This window comes from Gobius niger (genome assembly GCF_951799975.1).
Source record: "Gobius niger genome assembly, chromosome: 19".
NCBI lineage: Eukaryota > Metazoa > Chordata > Actinopteri > Gobiiformes > Gobiidae > Gobius > Gobius niger.
Genome location: NC_136870.1, coordinates 26,120,733 through 26,138,580, shown reverse-complemented (window position 1 = coordinate 26,138,580; position 17,848 = coordinate 26,120,733). Strand labels below are relative to the sequence as shown.

Here is a 17,848-nt window from a genome sequence, read left to right as displayed (position 1 = left end):
TGTGATAAAAGCGTCACTACAGCCAAAACAATGCATGTATCGACTGCACCAGCTCAAAGACACACAAGTCATACACAAAATACTGCAGTATCTGGTGGCACAGTGGTTAGTGCTCTCGCTTCACAGCTAGAAGGTCCGGGTTCGATTCCCACCTGCACGGGGCCTTTCTGTGTGGAGTTTACATGTTCTCCCCGTGTCTGCTTAGGTTTCCTCCGGGCACTCCGGTTTCCCCTACCGCTAAAAACATGCACAATAGGCCAGGATGAATGATGTGAGTGTGTGTGAGTGAATGTATGGTGGTGGTCAGAGGTTCTTTTGGCGTAGTCGTGAAAGCGCTTCTGTCAGTCTCCCCCAGGGGAAACTGAAGCTACAATCGTAGTTTACCACCACCGAGTATGGAGTGAATGTACAACTGTCTCATGTAAAGCGCTTTGTGACTCTGTCTATGAAAGGCGCTATTTAAATAAAGATCTTCTTCTTCTGTAATCCAGTGTTTGTTTTCCTACGGAAAAACAGGTAAACAAAACTTTTTTTTTTATGGTGTTTTATTTACAGAATCATCGTATTTACGCCCACACACATTTCTCTAAAAATAAAATAATGAAAACAACAAAATATATTATTATTATTATTAAAAAAAATTTTCCCAACGATCCAATTAAACGAACCACCGATCATTTTTATTCCAATTAGCAGGATTCAGATTGTTTAATAGTGAAATAATATAGAACCTTTGTCTGCAAAGTAAAAGAAACTCGCCGTGTTTGCTGAAAACATCGTTGCCTTGACCAGCGGGTGCGATGTCGCAATGGTTCTTGGGATACGGAGTTTCTATATGAATTATGTCACAGCCTTGAACCTTTGCCTTTTCTTCAACATTATGTCTTCTTTTTGGATTGAAATATTTGAATTTTTGGAAAATCGACGGTCGTGTAGACAGGGATTTTTTGCTTCCAGACCGGAGCAACAAGACCGCAAGGGGCGGGACTGTCATTTTGTACCATCATCCTGAATAAAAAGTCACATTAAAAGCGTCCTTTTCCGTGGTGGTGCGTGAGCTTCATCTGTCACGGTTCTCCCTGGTACAGACGAATGACTTTCAGGTCGTGGAGCTTCTTCCACAGGTCCCGCTCCATGTTGTAGTCGTGGTTTGCGTAGAAGACCACGCGGGTTTTGGCTCCACGTTCGTAGTAGTAGTTGGAGTACGTGCTGTGGTTGTCTGTTATAAATCCATAGGCGTCCACCTGAAATGAAAAAGAAAAAAAAGTTAAAGAAATATAAGTTCTTGTTATGAACGAATTGCACATCTCGGGCTGTGCGGTGCATTATGGGTAAGGTAAAGGTTTCCTGTCACAGCCAGGACTGCGATGCAACAAAAAAAGATGTTTCAAAAGTTACTGCCAGTGCTTGTTCAAAGCTGGAGACACAGTTCTGACCCGTGAAGGCGACTGATTTATTGTTGGACCCAAAGAGATAAAATCGTCCTGATAAGAGGTTTGTGGATGATTCAGACACACACGGGTTTGTGCTGATAAAGGCACAATATGGACGGTTTCTGCCAGAGAAATACATCAGATGAATAGAACAGCTGCTAGAAAGCCTCTGAAGCAGGCGTCTCAGACATGCGGCCCACGAGGTTATTTTTTGCAGCCCGCGAGATGATTTCTTATTTATATTATATGCGGCCCGCCGGTAAATTGCATTAAACACGTTAGAACTACATTTCCCATGAGGCAACGTCAACATCAGACGGGAAAGGAGATGCGGCGCTTCTGCAGACGACTTATCAACTTTATTCAACAAAGACACGGACTAAAAGCAGCGACTGAGAGGGAGGAGCTTCTGAAACAGGTGCAAATAATTACAGCAACATAGACAATATAAAAATATAACCCCATCAGTTCTTTAACCTCCTAACTCCCGCCTGAACCGAGAGCATTTTCTCAAGTTCAGCTTTACCCAAATCCTGTAGGCCAGTGTAACGCCTCATTTGAAAGCTAAGATCTACAAAACTCATCTAAATGGATCTTTTTCCTCACGTCATCAGATTTTTTTTCCATCATTTTTTTGGGGGGGTTTCAACTCATTTTGTAACTTTTTTGTCTTTTTTTTTTGTCATTTTTTTTGTCATTTGTTTCTTTTTTTGTTTTTTCATTTTGTTTTTTCATTTTTTTTCATTTTTTTGTGGGTTTTTTGTGTTATTTTTTGTCACATTTTTGTCATTTTTTCCTCACTTTTTTGTCAAAGTTTTCTCACTTTTTTGTCACATCTTCATTGTTTTCGTCTCAGTTTTGTTGCTATTTTCACACCTTTTTTCCCAGAAGCTTTTGGACTGGGGTAAAGCCAAACTGGAGAAAATGTGCTCGGTTCAGGTGGGAGTTAAGGGGTTAACTGTCTGGCCTGAGGTCAGTGACTCCACATTATTTACATGAGGTGAATCTGAGCTGATCTCAGACACTCCAGAGTCTGGAAAAGTGTCCGAGTCGACACATTCATGGATGTATTTATTATCTGACAGGGTCATTGAAAATGAACACAGAACAAAACAAGTTTGAAGCTGATGTTTTTTGCTGGTGCTCATGATCAGCTCCAGTCCCTGGTCGGGCTTTTCTACACGAAATTAAAATGACATTTGTTGCACATTTTGCATTTCTTCAATAGGCTCACAGACAGAAACTGGACCTGACTCCTGAAACATCACTGATGCCCTGAACCAAAATGGGATTAATTACAAAAAAACTAATTGTCTAAGTCTGTAATTTCAAATTTAGAAGCTCAGCAAATTTTTGGCTGATTGGAAAACCTCTGGAAGCTTAAACATGTGCAGATATATAATGTACAGTCTATTTTAAGTTATTTTATAGAAAACAATAAAGAGTTGCTAAATCCTAAATCATAATTGACTTAATATAAAAGGCTTCGTCTGTTGCGGCCCCGACCAACACTGGGTTCGCATGTTTGGCCCCCAGTCCAAATGAGTTTGAGACCCCTGCTCTGGAGTCTCCCGAACATGAAGGTGTCGGACCCTCCAGAGGCTGCAGCTGTGCATAAACCTTCTCTCCGGCCTCCCCTAAACTGTTCATTGAAGCTGAAGCAGAAACGGCTGCAGTGGCTCAGAAATACATGAAGACTCATTTTCAAACAGTCTTGTTCACTGATGAGGCTGTGTAACCCTGGATGGTCAGACGGATGGAGTAGTGGATGGTTGTGACGTCAGTAAGGAGGGGGCGGAGTCATGTTTTGGGCCAGAATCATGAGGAGAGAGCTGGTCAGTCCCTTTAGGATCCCTGAAGGTTCTGACTGACTGTAAAGAAAACCTCTGCATCACTGGCTGCTATGGGCATAAAAGGACAGAAACTCATGATGTGGACCCCCTCCTCCCCTGACCTCAGCCCTATTGAGAACCTTTGGAACCTCAAGCAAAACATCTAAGAGGGTGGGAGGCAGTTTTCATCCAAACAGCAGCTCTGGGAGGCTATTCTGACATCCTGCAAAGTTCTCGGGATAATTGAGAGGGTTTAAGAGAGCTAGAAGGGATTTACTTACTTTGTCGCAGAGCTGCAGAGCCAGGAACACCGTGAACGCTCCGTTGGTGGGTCGGACGATGGGCCACCAGGTTCCATTTAGGGCCGGCGAGTTCAGAAACCTGAGGACCAGACACGAGTGGTTTCTGTTTCTATTCTGTGTCTGTTAAAGAATCAAACCATCTTAAAAAAGCCACCTGTTCCGCGTGTATCGCAGGAAGTCCATGTGCAGGACGTAGAAGCTCGTCTCGTCGAACTGTCCGGAGTAAAAGTTCCACGGACTGAAGACAGAGATGGATTTTAGAGCGAGTTTGTTCTGAGTTCTCTGACTGAGGCGTCCCGGGCTCGCCTTCACACTGCCCAGTCTCTCTCCAATGCCCCAGTTCCACTGGCACTTCCTTACCCGCCCAGGACCTCACAGACTCTCCCCGGCCAGACCAGGGTCAGCCAGATACAAGTTTAAAGACCGAGCTCAACCCTGGGTCAAACTGAACGGACACTAACGCGGCGTGAACAGGCAGAGGAGAGAGGACCGTCTTTACTGAAACAGGGCAGGAATATTTCACACTGTCCAAAAATCGGGTTTTGCCAATGTTAGCATTTAGCCGCTGTTAGCAACATTTGCATGTGTTTTGAAAGAAGCCAAGAAAGGAAGCAGCAGCGCGACATATTGTTTGTGTGGTAGTACGCACTTCCGCTGGCAAACCAATCACATTCTGTTGCACAAGGCGTAAGGCCGCGTGACTGAACCATGCTTTCGCCGTATGCGTCTTTGGTAAGTTTCCGTGAGGTTTTCATTCATTAAATCTAGTTCGATCTGTCCTAAAACCGTGCTGTTTGTAGCATGTTGGCGTCTTCCTGAGCTCACGCCTCTGCCGTGCGCGTGCTCTACCTGCCGTCCCTGTGGACGCTTCAATTGACGGTATGTTTTCACAGTGCTTCCAGGAAACAAATGTATGCGTGCTTCTCCTTCTAAAACCAGTCATATTTTCATAGGATCCTGTTCCTACCTCCCTTTTTCATAATGTTGTGGTCGCTTCGAACTGCTGGTCGCTTGGTTAAAGTAAGCACCCACCTGACGCACGAGTTAAACCTGCGTACAAACTGAACTGACCAGGGTGCTAGGGCTCCCGCACCTGAGTGCGCCCCCCGCTGGTCTCACGAACTACTCCTCCACAAACAAGTTAACAAGGCTGTCGCCGTCTGCGTGGCCCTAATACGCAACGGCTGCTGTAAAACTTCGTTCCTATCCTGGCCTCCAAGTTGTGGAGCTTGGCCCTGAGCGCCACATTGTGCAATAGGATAATTAAATTTTGTTTTGATTTATTCATTGTTTGAGTGGATGTGGATACGAATGAGTGTGAATGCGGTTGTGTCTGTTAACAAATGATTTTAAATTAGATTTATAAATTGAACAAAAATGCATTTTCTATTAAACTAAAATAAATTCTATTTCATATAATAACTTTTGCTTTGTCTGTCCATTTTCATGCTCCCCTCGAACCTGTGACCTTGTAAACAAATAATTGTGGTTCCTTGGGCCCAGAATTCAAGGTGGCGTTGTTGGTAATTATCAAAGTAGCTACATTTTGATTTAAGTTAAGCCTCGGCTGCGACATTTGCACAGAGTGGCATGCTGGGTAATCAGAAGTCACAAGGGCCACATTGGAGAACCAGACTAAGGCCAGGGGCAAAAATAAGTGATTATTACTGTAAGTTAAGCATAATGAAAACATAATAATAATTATAAAGAAATGAATGTGAGCAATGTGGACGCTTTCTTAATATAAAGGAAAAAGGGTCGAAGAATGGATTTAACATATTAAGATGACCTGAAATACCACAGAGGTTTGTTCATTGTGGTTTGTCATATTCATTAACGCCTTCATCACGTATCAACTAAATTATTTTAATCAGCAACACATCTGAACAATGTAAAAACTGAATTTTGAACTGAATAATCATGGGTCACAAACAGATACAGACCCAGCTACAAACAAGAGAGCAGAAAGACTCAAACGACTCTTTGAGATCTCCTTGGTATCCGACAGGTCTCGGAGAAACGCCGGGACGTCACAGAAACGTCTCACAGCTTGAGGACTGTATATAGTGCCACAGCTGCTTGAGACTTCTCTGGGAGACCATGCGGAGACTCGGAGACTTGTTGCCAAAGGGACGTCTCAGAGACATCTCCACTCTAGCCTCCAGGCCGGTGAAACAGGCCCTTTGTTTGGGACCTTCAGTTGACAGACTTTTACAATCAGTTTTGAGGTGATAGATTGTTATTGGTTCAGTCGCTATGGAACATCTGGCTAAAGATCATTATACTTCTGGTATTAGAAACTGATGAAAAAACAGGAGACACGTGACAGAAACTGGGACAGATCAATGGTTTTGGATCATTTCACGGGGACAGAAGACTCCAAGATATGACTATACTGCAGGGGCGGACTGGGACTGAAAAACAGCCCTGGACTCTGACCAGCCTGGCCCAAATTAGCATAAATGCGACACTTCCACAAAGACGTTTTTTAACCTCTTACCCCCTGTCACGCTGTCGCTGCCTTTTCGTCACTTTTTGTGGATTTTTCATTGCTTTTTTCTTTGCTTTTTGTCTTGTTTTCGCCATATTTTTTGTCTCTTTTTCGTTGCTTTCCCAGCACATTTTTGTTCTGTTTTCATCCCCGTTTTCGTCACTATTTTGATGCTTGTCTTCTAAGCTTTTAGATGTGGGTAAAGTTGGTTAAGGCGGGGGGTAAGAGGTTAAGGAGAACATTGAGAGGACCGGTGGCCCCAGAGCCCGTGGCCCTTCTGTGCTCCTCCAGAATGGACATATGGCCAGTCCGCCCCTGCTATACTGGGTAAACTAGGACATCTGGTCACCCTAAAGATTGCAGAGGGCGGCCCCGACAGAGGCCACGCCCCCTCACTCCCAGAGCCGCCGCCACGAGGGACACGTCTTACCGTCTGCCGTCTTCCAGTCTCTCTTTTTTATAAAGTCCGATCATCCACTTGAAGTCCCTCATGCCCTCGGGAATCAGCACGTACTTTATCCCCTGGAAAAACAAGCAAATGAAGCAAACTCAGCCCCCCCCTGGTGGTTTAGAAGTGTGACTGCGCCCTGAACCAAACCGGGCAACACCAGGACTAGCCCGTTCAGACCTTGTCGTGTGGAGCCCCAGTGTAGTTGTACTCCTTCAGCAGCCATGCAGATGTTGTTATGGAGTGAGATGTGTGAACGTAGACGTCTGTCCGGCTGCCGACGTCCTCCTCGAAGCCTTTGGTCACAGCTCCGTTTACCCTGAGAACACGAGCTGAGGTGAGGACATGTTCAGGGCTGAGGCGCTGTTTACTTTAAAGGTCCTGCAAAATCCACTTGTTGGAGCTTTTAACCATGTTGGTGCTATTTCCTTATCAAAAACACCTCCTCTCTCCTCTCTCCCCCTCTCTCCCCTTCTCTCCTCCTCTCTTCTTCTCTCTCCCCTCTCTCCTCTTTCCTCCTCCTCTCTCCTCCTCTCTCTCCCCCTCTCTCCCCCTCTCTCCCCCTCTCTCCCTTTCTCTCCTCCTCTCTCCTTCTCTCTCCCCTCTCTCCTCTTTCCTCCTCCTCTCTCTCCCCCTCTCTCCCCTTCTCTCTCCTCCTCTCTCTCCTCCTCTCTCCCCTTCTCTCCTCCTCTCTCCTTCTCTCTCTCCTCTCTCTCCTCCTCTCTCTCCCCCTCTCTCCTCCTCTCTCCTTCTCTCTCCCCTCTCTCCCCCTCTCTCCTTCTCTTTCCTCCTCTCTCCCCTTCTCTCCTTCTCTTTCCTCCTCTCTCCCCTTCTCTCCTCCTCTCTCCTTGTCTCTCTCCTCTCTCTCCTTCTCTCTCTCCTCTCTCCCCTTCTCTCTCTTCCTCCTCTCTCTCCCCCTCTCTCCTCCTCTCTCCTCCTCTCTCCTTCTCTCTCTCCTCTCTCCCCTTCTCTCTCTTCCTCTCTCTCTCCTCCTCTCTCTATTCTTTCCTCATCTCTCCCCCTCTCTCCCCTTCTCTCACTTCCTCTCTCCTCCTCTCTCTCCTCCTCTCTCCTCCTCTCTCCTCCTCTCTCTCCTCTCTCCTCCTCTCTCTTCCTCTCTCTTCCTCTCTCTCTCCTCTCTCTCTTCTTTCCTCCTCTCTTGACGGACACTAACGTTATGTGAAGAGGAAAATGCTTAAATATTTCAGTTTCAAGTCAATTTTCAGCGACATCATTGTTGACATGTTTTGAAACACGCGTGTTCTCGATCTCTTTTTATGGCGTGTGCATTTAAACAGCCTGGTTCTGGATTGAAGACTTTAACAGGATGTTTCTCAGTCGTCCTTGGACCGATTTTAACCATTTAAAAACTCAGAGAAATGTTAAGATCTCAACTGTTTCGATCTGTCCATATGAAGCCGATCTGCTTTGAAGAAATGAACCGCAATAATATATAAATTTTGCAGATCGTCATTTATTTCACTTCTGTTCATCAGAGCTCCCAACACCACACATAAGGTGTACTGGAGAGTCTAGTTTCGCAATTAAAAAAAAATATATATTTTTTTTTTCGCACTTAGTGTGTTAAATCTCTGCATTGGGGCTTTGTGCAAACAAGTCTGAATCAGGCTCGAGCAACGAAACAAAGAATAATTAACCTCTTTACCCACGTCTTTACCGAGTGCATTTTCTCCAGGTCAACTTTACCCAAATCGAAAAGGTTACAGCCGGTCACTCTTTTGTTGCATTTTTACCAAGAAGCTTTTAGATTTGGGTAAAGCAAAACTGGAGAAAATGTGCTTGGTTCAGGTGGGGGTTAAGAGGTTTACACACACATATATATACACATATATATATATATATATATATATATATATATATATATATATATTTTTTTTTTTTTAACTCTTCTTCACCCTCCGCGGGCGGTCTCTTTCTCCTCCTGCTCGGGTCCTCTACCAGAGGCCTGGGAGCTTGAGGGTTCTGCGCAGTATCTTTGCTGTTCCTAGAACTGCACTTTTCTGGACCGAGATGTCTGATGTATTTCCTGGGATCTGCTGGAGCCACTCCTCCAGTTTGGGGGTCACTGCCCCGAGTGCCCCAACGACCACGGGCACCATGTAAGCCTTCCCTGCAGCATCTTATATATATATATATATATATATATATATATATATATATATATATATATATATATATATATATATATATATATATATATATATATATATATATATGCTTGATAATGACTGTAGTGCAGCACCTGACTCTCGCTCGTGATTTTAGTGCCATTGGAAGCACATTGTAAACAAAGCAAACATTCATTAAAAAATTCCAGTGCGTCAACAGCAAGAATGAAAAGATTCAAAACTCGCTAACAGAGCGTTGGTTCTTTTGTTCGGATCCTCCTCATGTCGTACAGTAAGATGTGAAGTTCCTGGTGCGATGGAGAAGTTTGCACAGTGTGACGAACTCAAGGCCTTTCCATCATTCACACACAAGGAAAGCCTGTTTGGTGAAAGCCCAGCCGGACATGCAGCGTCGTGTGGGAACGCTTAAACAAACTGGTCATGTGTGAGTTGATGATCCAGACAGGGATCAGTGGGTCGGGTATTTATCCTGAATAAATATTTCAATAATGTCCAGTGGGATTAGAAGTAATCTGTTGACTTTTGTGGAAGGTGTTGCCTGTAATGTTTAGACAGATCTGTTATTACGGTACTTCCTTTATCTGTAGGTTTGGATCTAACTCTACCAGCTCAAACATAGCAAGACATTTGTAGACTGTTAAAGTTATGTTATCTTTATCAATCAACAGAAGCTTCTCACGTGCATTTTTTTTGTCCTTTATTTATCCAGGATATAAGTACCGTAAATGCTCTAATATAGGCAGGGCCTTTATTTACTCAAGGGCATCTCGGACCAGGCCTTTATTGGAACCAGGCCACAATTAGAGACAGGCCTTTATTTCTATTTGAGCAAAGCGGACGACCAGGAAAACGAAGAAAAACGAGATTTGTGTCCATTTGCACCTAAAATATTAGGTTCATTTATTAATTAACATTTCAAACCCTCTCCCAGCGGCTGGAACATTGACGCCTTTTATTTTGTCGGGACAACAGGAAGTGTTTCGTTCCTGTTAGCGGAGCTTTGACATCAATGTCACTGCAGGTTTCTGTTTCGTTTTTACCGCGGACCGGATTATTTGTTGTTATCTTGTGTAAAAGGCGAGTTTAGACGGAGCGTCTGTGTTTGTGATCGATCATGAGACTGACCCGAGAGAAGACGAGACGCTCGCGCTGATGGGAGGAGTTATTTTGAGGCGTGGGACTGACCTGCACACGGAGCAGCTGGACGTGCTTTGAAGACGCGATGGTGACTTTATTAAAACCCTGGAGGATCACACAACATTTGTTGCCCTGTTTCCAAATATGGTCACAGGAGGTTTGAAAAGTGGCTAAATCTGTGTCAAAGTTACGCTCGGATCAGCTCCTCCGCAGCGTCCCCCTCGGCCCGGGTTCTCGTTTGTTACTTCCTGCACGTGAGTTTTCATTTACACGAGTATGAGACAAATTCCTAACACGGGACATATTTCTACCGCTATAGTTTCTAATAAAAGCCCCGGCCTCTGTCAGAGACCCGGCTGCTAATGGAATACAGGCCAGTATTAGAGAATTTACGGTATATGTAGATCAACAGCAAGACCCGTCTTATCCAGCAGAGGGCGCACTCTCATGTTCTGGTGCAACCGGCCACACAACCATCCACACCCGTATGTTCCAACGCTAACATGGCAGACGCCCTTACCAAGAGGCTGCGTCATGAATACCCGGATTGCCGTCTTCATCACCAGGACGATGTAACGGCCGCTGCCACGGTAACAGGGACTCACCTGAAGACGTAGTCGTGGCTGTCGATCTCGCGCCCCCTCCTGGACTTCCACAGTACTCCCCCGGCGCCCACCACCGCGCAGCTGATACAGTCTCTGCCCGCTTTGGGAGGCAGCAGCGGATTCTTCGGCCGCGGGACCAGGTTCAGAGCGGGCATCACATCTAAGGGAGACAGTGACAGATTCAATCAATGTGCATTTCCAACGGTTTCCATAGAAGACAATCCAAGTCTGGTTCACACGGGAAGGTTTTAAAATTGTCGGCGGAACAACAGAAAGAACACAGGGCGCAGCAGCGTCACCTGTAACTTCAGTTTTTGTGCAGAATTCCCACTTAAGCAGCAACAAAAGAGAGTTCGGACATTATTCCCATTCATTCTCAATGGTTAATATGGATGCAGTACACTTTTTGGCCACCAGCTTCAAATTGGGGGCGCTGTTTCACTCCTTTCGCAAAGCTAAGGAAACACTGTTGTGGTGTCTGGGTGTTTATCAATCACAGCGGAGCTTTTTGGTCGGCATCAAGTATGAACCGTTTAACAATACCCAGCCCTCTTCCAAGGTCAGACGGAAAACCTCTCTAAAACATCTCAAGATCAAACGTGACTTCAAAGTAAACAAACATGGCGGACGGAGAAGAGGCGGGGCCAGGGTTTGCAGCTCCGCCTCTGTCTGGTGCTCCATGGCGGCTCGTACCTTGGTGGCTGTAGTCCATGAATCCGAAGGGGTTGTTGAAGTGCGACAGTCGGTTCCACTCGCTCATGCTGATGCTGCCGTTGTGGACGAACATCCGAACGTCAGGGATGAACTTCTCCCTCAGCTCAGGATCCTGGTTTATGGTGTTCCAGAGGCTGCTGTGGCACATCTGCAACGCACCACGGTAAAGACTCATTCAACGCCCAGCAGTGAGCGTGTGAAGGCTCGAGCTGCCATCATCCATCATCCATCATCCATCATCCATCATCCATCATCCATCATCCATCATCCATCATCCATCATACATCATCCATCATCCATCATCCATCATACATCATACATCATCCATCATCCATCATCCATCATACATCATACATCATACATCATCCATCATCCATCATCCATCATCCATCATACATCATACATCATCCATCATCCATCATCCATCATCCATCATCCATCATCCATCATCCATCATCCATCATCCATCATCCATCATACATCATCCATCATCCATCATCCATCATACATCATCCATCATCCATCATACATCATCCATCATCCATCATCCATCATCCATCATCCATCATCCATCATCCATCATCCATCATCCATCATCCATCATCCATCATACATCATACATCATACATCATCCATCCATCCATTCACCCTCACCTGTGTGGTCTTGGTGGACTGACCCTCACCTGTGTGGTCTTGAGGCCTGGTGGACTGACCCTCACCTGTGTGGTCTTGAGGCCTGGTGGACTGACCCTCACCTGTGTGGTCCTGGGGCCTGGTGGACTGACCCTCACCTGTGTGGTCCTGGGGCCTGGTGGACTGACCCTCACCTGTGTGGTCTTGCTGGGCTTCCTGTCCCTCCTGTACTGGTCTTCGAAGCTCCACCGGGGCAGTTTGGTGTAGTTGTTCTTGTACAGGACGGGGATGGGGGTGAGGCCGGGCGGGTCGGTCGGGTCGGTCGGGTCAGTCGTGGTGGGAGGGAGATCAGTCGGGTCGAGCCTGAACTGACCAGCCGCAAGAGGGAGCGTCAAAACACTGCAGAGACACAAATCACAGACTGATTCAGAAGAAGTAATCTGATTACTAGTAGTAGCTAAACTAGAGTACAGATTACAAGCAGCTGCCGACTGTCGTGAGATTAGTCCTGGTTTAGTCCTGGTTTAGTCCAGGTTTAGTCCTAGCTTACTCCTGTTCAGTCCAGGTTTACCCCTGATTTAGTCCCTGTTTAGTCCAGGTTTACTCCTGGTTTAGTCCAGATTTGCCCCTGATTTAGTCCAGGTTTAGTCCAGGTTTTCTCCTGGTTTAGTCCAGGTTTAGTCCAGGTTTTCTCCTGGTTTAGTCCAGGTTTAGTCCAGGTTTTCTCCAGGTTTAGTCCAGGTTTAGTCCAGGTTTTCTCCAGGTTTAGTCCAGGTTTAGTCCAGGTTTTCTCCAGGTTTTCTCCTGGTTTAGTCCAGGTTTTCTCCTGGTTTAGTCCAGATTTTCGTAATAATTTAGTCCAGGTTTAGTCCAGGTTTTCTCCTGGTTTAGTCCAGGTTTAGTCCAGGTTTTCTCCAGGTTTAGTCCAGGTTTTCTCCAGGTTTTCTCCTGGTTTAGTCCAGGTTTAGTCCAGGTTTTCTCCAGGTTTTCTCCTGGTTTAGTCCAGGTTTAGTCCAGGTTTTCTCCTGGTTTAGTCCAGGTTTTGTCCTGGTTTAGTCCAGATTTTCGTAATAATTTAGTCCAGGTTTAGTCCAGGTTTTCTCCTGGTTTAGTCCAGGTTTAGTCCAGGTTTACTCCTGGTTTAGTCCAGATTTGCCCCTGATTTAGTCCAGGTTTAGTCCAGGTTTTCTCCTGGTTTAGTCCAGGTTTAGTCCAGGTTTTCTCCTGGTTTAGTCCAGGTTTAGTCCAGGTTTTCTCCAGGTTTAGTCCAGGTTTAGTCCAGGTTTTCTCCAGGTTTAGTCCAGGTTTAGTCCAGGTTTTCTCCAGGTTTTCTCCTGGTTTAGTCCAGGTTTTCTCCTGGTTTAGTCCAGATTTTCGTAATAATTTAGTCCAGGTTTAGTCCAGGTTTTCTCCTGGTTTAGTCCAGGTTTAGTCCAGGCTTTCTCCAGGTTTAGTCCAGGTTTTCTCCAGGTTTTCTCCTGGTTTAGTCCAGGTTTAGTCCAGGTTTTCTCCAGGTTTTCTCCTGGTTTAGTCCAGGTTTAGTCCAGGTTTTCTCCTGGTTTAGTCCAGGTTTTGTCCTGGTTTAGTCCAGATTTTCGTAATAATTTAGTCCAGGTTTAGTCCAGGTTTACCGCTGGTTTTTGCTCCAGGTTTAGTCCAGGTTTAGTCCTGGTTTAGTCCAGATTTTCGTAATAATTTAGTCCAGGTTTAGTCCAGGTTTTCTCCTGGTTTAGTCCAGGTTTAGTCCAGGTTTTCTCCTGGTTTAGTCCAGGTTTTCTCCTGGTTTAGTCCAGATTTTCGTAATAATTTAGTCCAGGTTTACCGCTGGTTTTTGCTCCAGGTTTAGTCCAGGTTTAGTCCAGGTTTACCGCTGGTTTTTGCTCCAGGTTTAGTCCAGGTTTAGTCCAGGTTTAGTCCAGGTTTAGTCCTGGTTTAGTCCAGGTTTAGTCCAGGTTTAGTCCAGGTTTAGTCCAGGTTTAGTCCAGGTTTAGTCCAGGTTTACCGCTGGTTTTTGCTCCAGGTTTAGTCCAGGTTTAGTCCAGGTTTAGTCCAGGTTTAGTCCTGGTTTAGTCCAGGTTTAGTCCAGGTTTAGTCCAGGTTTAGTCCAGGTTTAGTCCAGGTTTAGTCCAGGTTTAGTCCAGGTTTACCGCTGGTTTTTGCTCCAGGTTTAGTCCAGGTTTAGTCCAGGTTTAGTCCAGGTTTAGTCCTGGTTTAGTCCAGGTTTAGTCCAGGTTTAGTCCTGGTTTAGTCCAGGTTTAGTCCAGGTTTAGTCCTGGTTTAGTCCTGGTTTAGTGCTATAGTATAGTGTATTTCTCTTACTTTCCTCTGTAGTTTGTTGCTAAGTCGTTTGCATAATAATCGGCATCTTAAAGTAAAAGTACTCAAGTAAAAGTTCAAGTACTTGGAGAAAAAGTTGATTTAAGTTTTCAACACTTAAACATTTCCAAAGAAAAGGCACAAAGACAAACAAAACAAATCAAAACACTTTTTCTGTACTGCAGTCATAGTACAAATACTTCAGTCTTGTATTTTACGACACAACTGCCCGGAGGCTTTTATATTACTGCAGTCATAGTACAAATACTTCAGTCTTGTACTGTGCGACACAACTGCCCGGAGGCTTTTAAATTACTGATTTCATTCATCTGACGACGACTTGTTCTTCAAAATGAACTGCTGACATTATAAATACATGACTTTTATATGGGGAGAGGAGAGCAAAGAAAATGAAGTCCTGAATGTGTTTCTAATGGAAGTCAATGGGGCCGAGAACAGAATCGTCCACGACAGAAAAACAAATCAATGTTAGTCCAAACTTTGACACATCCGAGGCTCTAAACACCATCAAAACCCGGCTCTATAATGTTTATTATTCAGAAAATGTTAACCTCTTACCACCCGCCTAAACCAAATGCATTCTGTCCTCTTTGGCCATTATATAGGCCTGTGTAACACCTCATTTGAAAGCTAAGACCCACAAAACTGATCTTTTTCCTCGCGTTGTTGCTGTGTTGTGTCACCTTTTTTATAGATATATTTTTATTTTTTATTTTGGTCACATTTTTGTTGAATTTTTGTCATTTTTTTGTTTAATTTTGTCTCATTTTTGTCTCATTTTTAACATTTTTGTTGAATTTTTTTCACTTTTTGTTGAATTTTTGTAATTTTTTTGTTTAATTTTGTCTCATTTTTGTTTAATTTTTAACATTTTTGTTGATTTTTTGTAATTTTTTGTTGAATTTTTGTCACATTTTTGTTGAATTTTTGTAATTTTTTTTTAAATTTTTCTCACATTTTTGTTGATTTTTTGTAATTTTGTGTTGAATTTTTTTCACTTTTTGTTGAATTTGTGTCACTTTTTTTAGCTTTTGTCTCTTTTTTGTTGCGTTCACATCCTTGTTTTCTTGTCATTTTTTTGGGGCTGTTTTGGTGCTTTTTCCCTGATAAGCTTTTCGGTTAGGGTAAAGCCAAACTGGAGAAAAATGGGCTCCGTTCAGGTGGGAGTTAAGAGGTTCAAGACATTTTTCACACAGTTTACATAATAAAACTGACATTTAAAGGGTTAAAATCCATTCAATGATTATATGTTTGGTACTTTTGGAAAGACATCAAGTAGATCAAGGGATTTATGCAAAAAAAAAGTACAAAAAAATCTGACTATGGAGATTTTTTGCACATTTCTCTACACTGATGGACGTTGTAGGCAAATTGAAGGATGGCACAGGGGTTAGGGCGCCGGCACTGACCTGAAAGAGTCGGCGATGTCGTTCCAGGCGACGTAGCACAGCGAGCAGACGGCCATCGTGAACAGGCCGAGCAGGAGACGGGACTTCGGGCTCACAGACATGTCCGAGCGCTGACTCCACACACACAGGTGAGCGGGAGGCAGGTGAGCCGGAGGCAGGTGAGCTGGGCGGGGCTCAGGTGCCGGGGGGCGTGCACGAGCATGAGAAGCGTGCACGTGGATCAGACAGACCGAGCTTAACGGTAGCTCAGCCGTGTAGTGGATTTGCATGTTGTGTAAAGTCTAGTCTCCGACCCGGGCTTTGATGAGTCAAGGACATTTCACTCATTTCTATGTTGCTTTTTGCAGTGTTTTTTACTGCATGAGTCGAAAAGTATTTAACCCCTTAAATACCACATGAACCGAGCACGTTTTCTCCAGTTTGGCTTTACCCCAGTCCAAAAGCTTCTGGAAAAAAGGTGGGAAAATAGCGACAAAACTGAGATGAAAACAATGATGGAAATGTGACAAAAAAGCGAGAAAACATTGACAAAAATGTGACGAAAAATTGATGAAAAAGTGGCAAAAATGTCACAAGAAATTGATAAAAAAATGACAAAAAATGACCAAAAAAAGACAAAAAAAAGACAAAAAAATGTGACAAAAAATGTGACAAAAAATGTGACAAAAAATGACAAAAATGTGACAAAAAAAGACAAAAAATGACAAAAATGTGATGAAAATTGACAAAAAATGACAAAAAAATGACAAAAATGTGACAAAAATGTGATAAAAATGTGATAAAAAATTGACAAAAAAATGACAAAAATGTGACAAAAATGTGATAAAAATGTGATAAAAAATTGACAAAAAAATGACAAAAAAATGACAAAAATGTGACAAAAATGTGATAAAAATGTGATTAAAAATGGACAAAAAAATGACAAAAATGTGACAAAAATGTGATAAAAATGTGATAGAAATTTGACCAAAAAATGACAAAAAATGACAAAAATGTGACAAAAAAAGACAAAAAAATGTGACAAAAAATTCGACAAAAAATGACAAAAATGTGATAAAAAATTGACAAAAAATGACCAAAAAATGACAAAAAATGTGACAAAAATGAGTTGAATATCCAACAAAAAAAATGATGGAAAAAAAAATCTGATGACATGAGGAAAAAGATCCTCTCGGTTCAGGCGGGAGTTAAGAGGTTAAATAATGATCAGTAACATATTCAGCTGCAGTTTTGGTTAACACTGTGCACAATATTTATTTATTTTTACACTTGTGGCATGAAAGCAACAATATGAAGGATAGAATTCAACTTAAGGCAGGGGTGCCCAAACTTTTTGTCTCCGAGGGCCAAAATGAAAAAGTGCCTGTGAGTCGCGGGCCAAACACGGCGATGTCAAGCGTGAAACATATAACTGCAAATAATAACAGTTACTTTATTTTCTTTTTTGGTATACCTTTGCATTTAATTCAATCTATGCAATTAATCTCTTAACTCCCACCTGAACCGAGAGGATCTTTTTCCATCATTTTTTTGCTGGGTATTCAACTCATTTTTGTAACTTTTATGTCATTATTTTGTCATTTTTGTCGCATTTTTGCCACTTTTTCATCAATTTTTCGTCACTTTTTTGTCAATGATTTCTCACTTTTTTGTCACATTTCCATCATTGTTTTTGTCTCAGTTTTGTTGCTATTTTCACAGCTTCTTCTCAGAAGCTTTAGGATTGGGGTAAAGCCAAACTTGAGAAAATGTGCTCGGTTCAGGTGGGAGTTAAGGGGTTAAACATGCTACAAAAGCCTAGTTTTAGTAGAACAATTATCAATCAATTATTGTAGCAATATCGAGCAAAATCATTCATTTCTTTAAGTCAAAGAAAATGCCATATTTTATCATTTTGAAAGTGTCAGTTCAGCATAAATTCTTTTATAAGTCATAGATGTCAACGATTTTTGCAAAAAAAAAGTTGGAAAAATGGGAAAGTTGATGCTACGACGCTCTGTGATTGATAAACACCAAGACACCAGAACAGTGTTTCCCAAACTTTGCGAAAGGAGTGAAACAGCGCCCCCAATTTGACGCTGGTGGACAAAAAGTGAACTGCATCCATATTTGCCATTGAGAATGAACGGGAGAGAGAGTTATTAACCAGATGCGGCGCAAAAGTAGGTCACCCTCTGGCGGGCCATGCTAATTGTTCCGGCGGGCCAAATTTGGCCCGCGGGCCCCACTTTGGGCACCCCTGACTTAAGGTTTATTTTTCAATATACTACACTGTAAAACCAAATTTGTCTTGTAAACCCTGGTCAATGGTTTCATTAAAAAGCTCGTCAAAGGTGCCAAAGTGATGCAAAGTGATG

The 17,848-nt window shown here is 43.3% G+C and overlaps 1 protein-coding gene across 1 annotated transcript; it reads right to left on the bottom strand.

The window, feature by feature from the left end:
* Nucleotides 1-1,067: 1,067 nt before the first annotated feature.
* Nucleotides 1,068-15,592, bottom strand: LOC306978374 (alpha-N-acetylgalactosaminide alpha-2,6-sialyltransferase 1-like; the record flags this gene model as incomplete). Its single annotated transcript, XM_079576897.1, has 9 exons — nucleotides 1,068-1,244; nucleotides 3,547-3,646; nucleotides 3,722-3,805; nucleotides 6,489-6,580; nucleotides 6,687-6,825; nucleotides 10,399-10,558; nucleotides 11,092-11,260; nucleotides 11,940-12,144; nucleotides 15,492-15,592. 9 exons carry the CDS (start codon nucleotides 15,590-15,592, stop codon nucleotides 1,068-1,070), a joined length of 1,227 nt encoding a protein of 408 aa, XP_079433023.1.
* Between the last annotated feature and the right edge of the window lie 2,256 nt (nucleotides 15,593-17,848).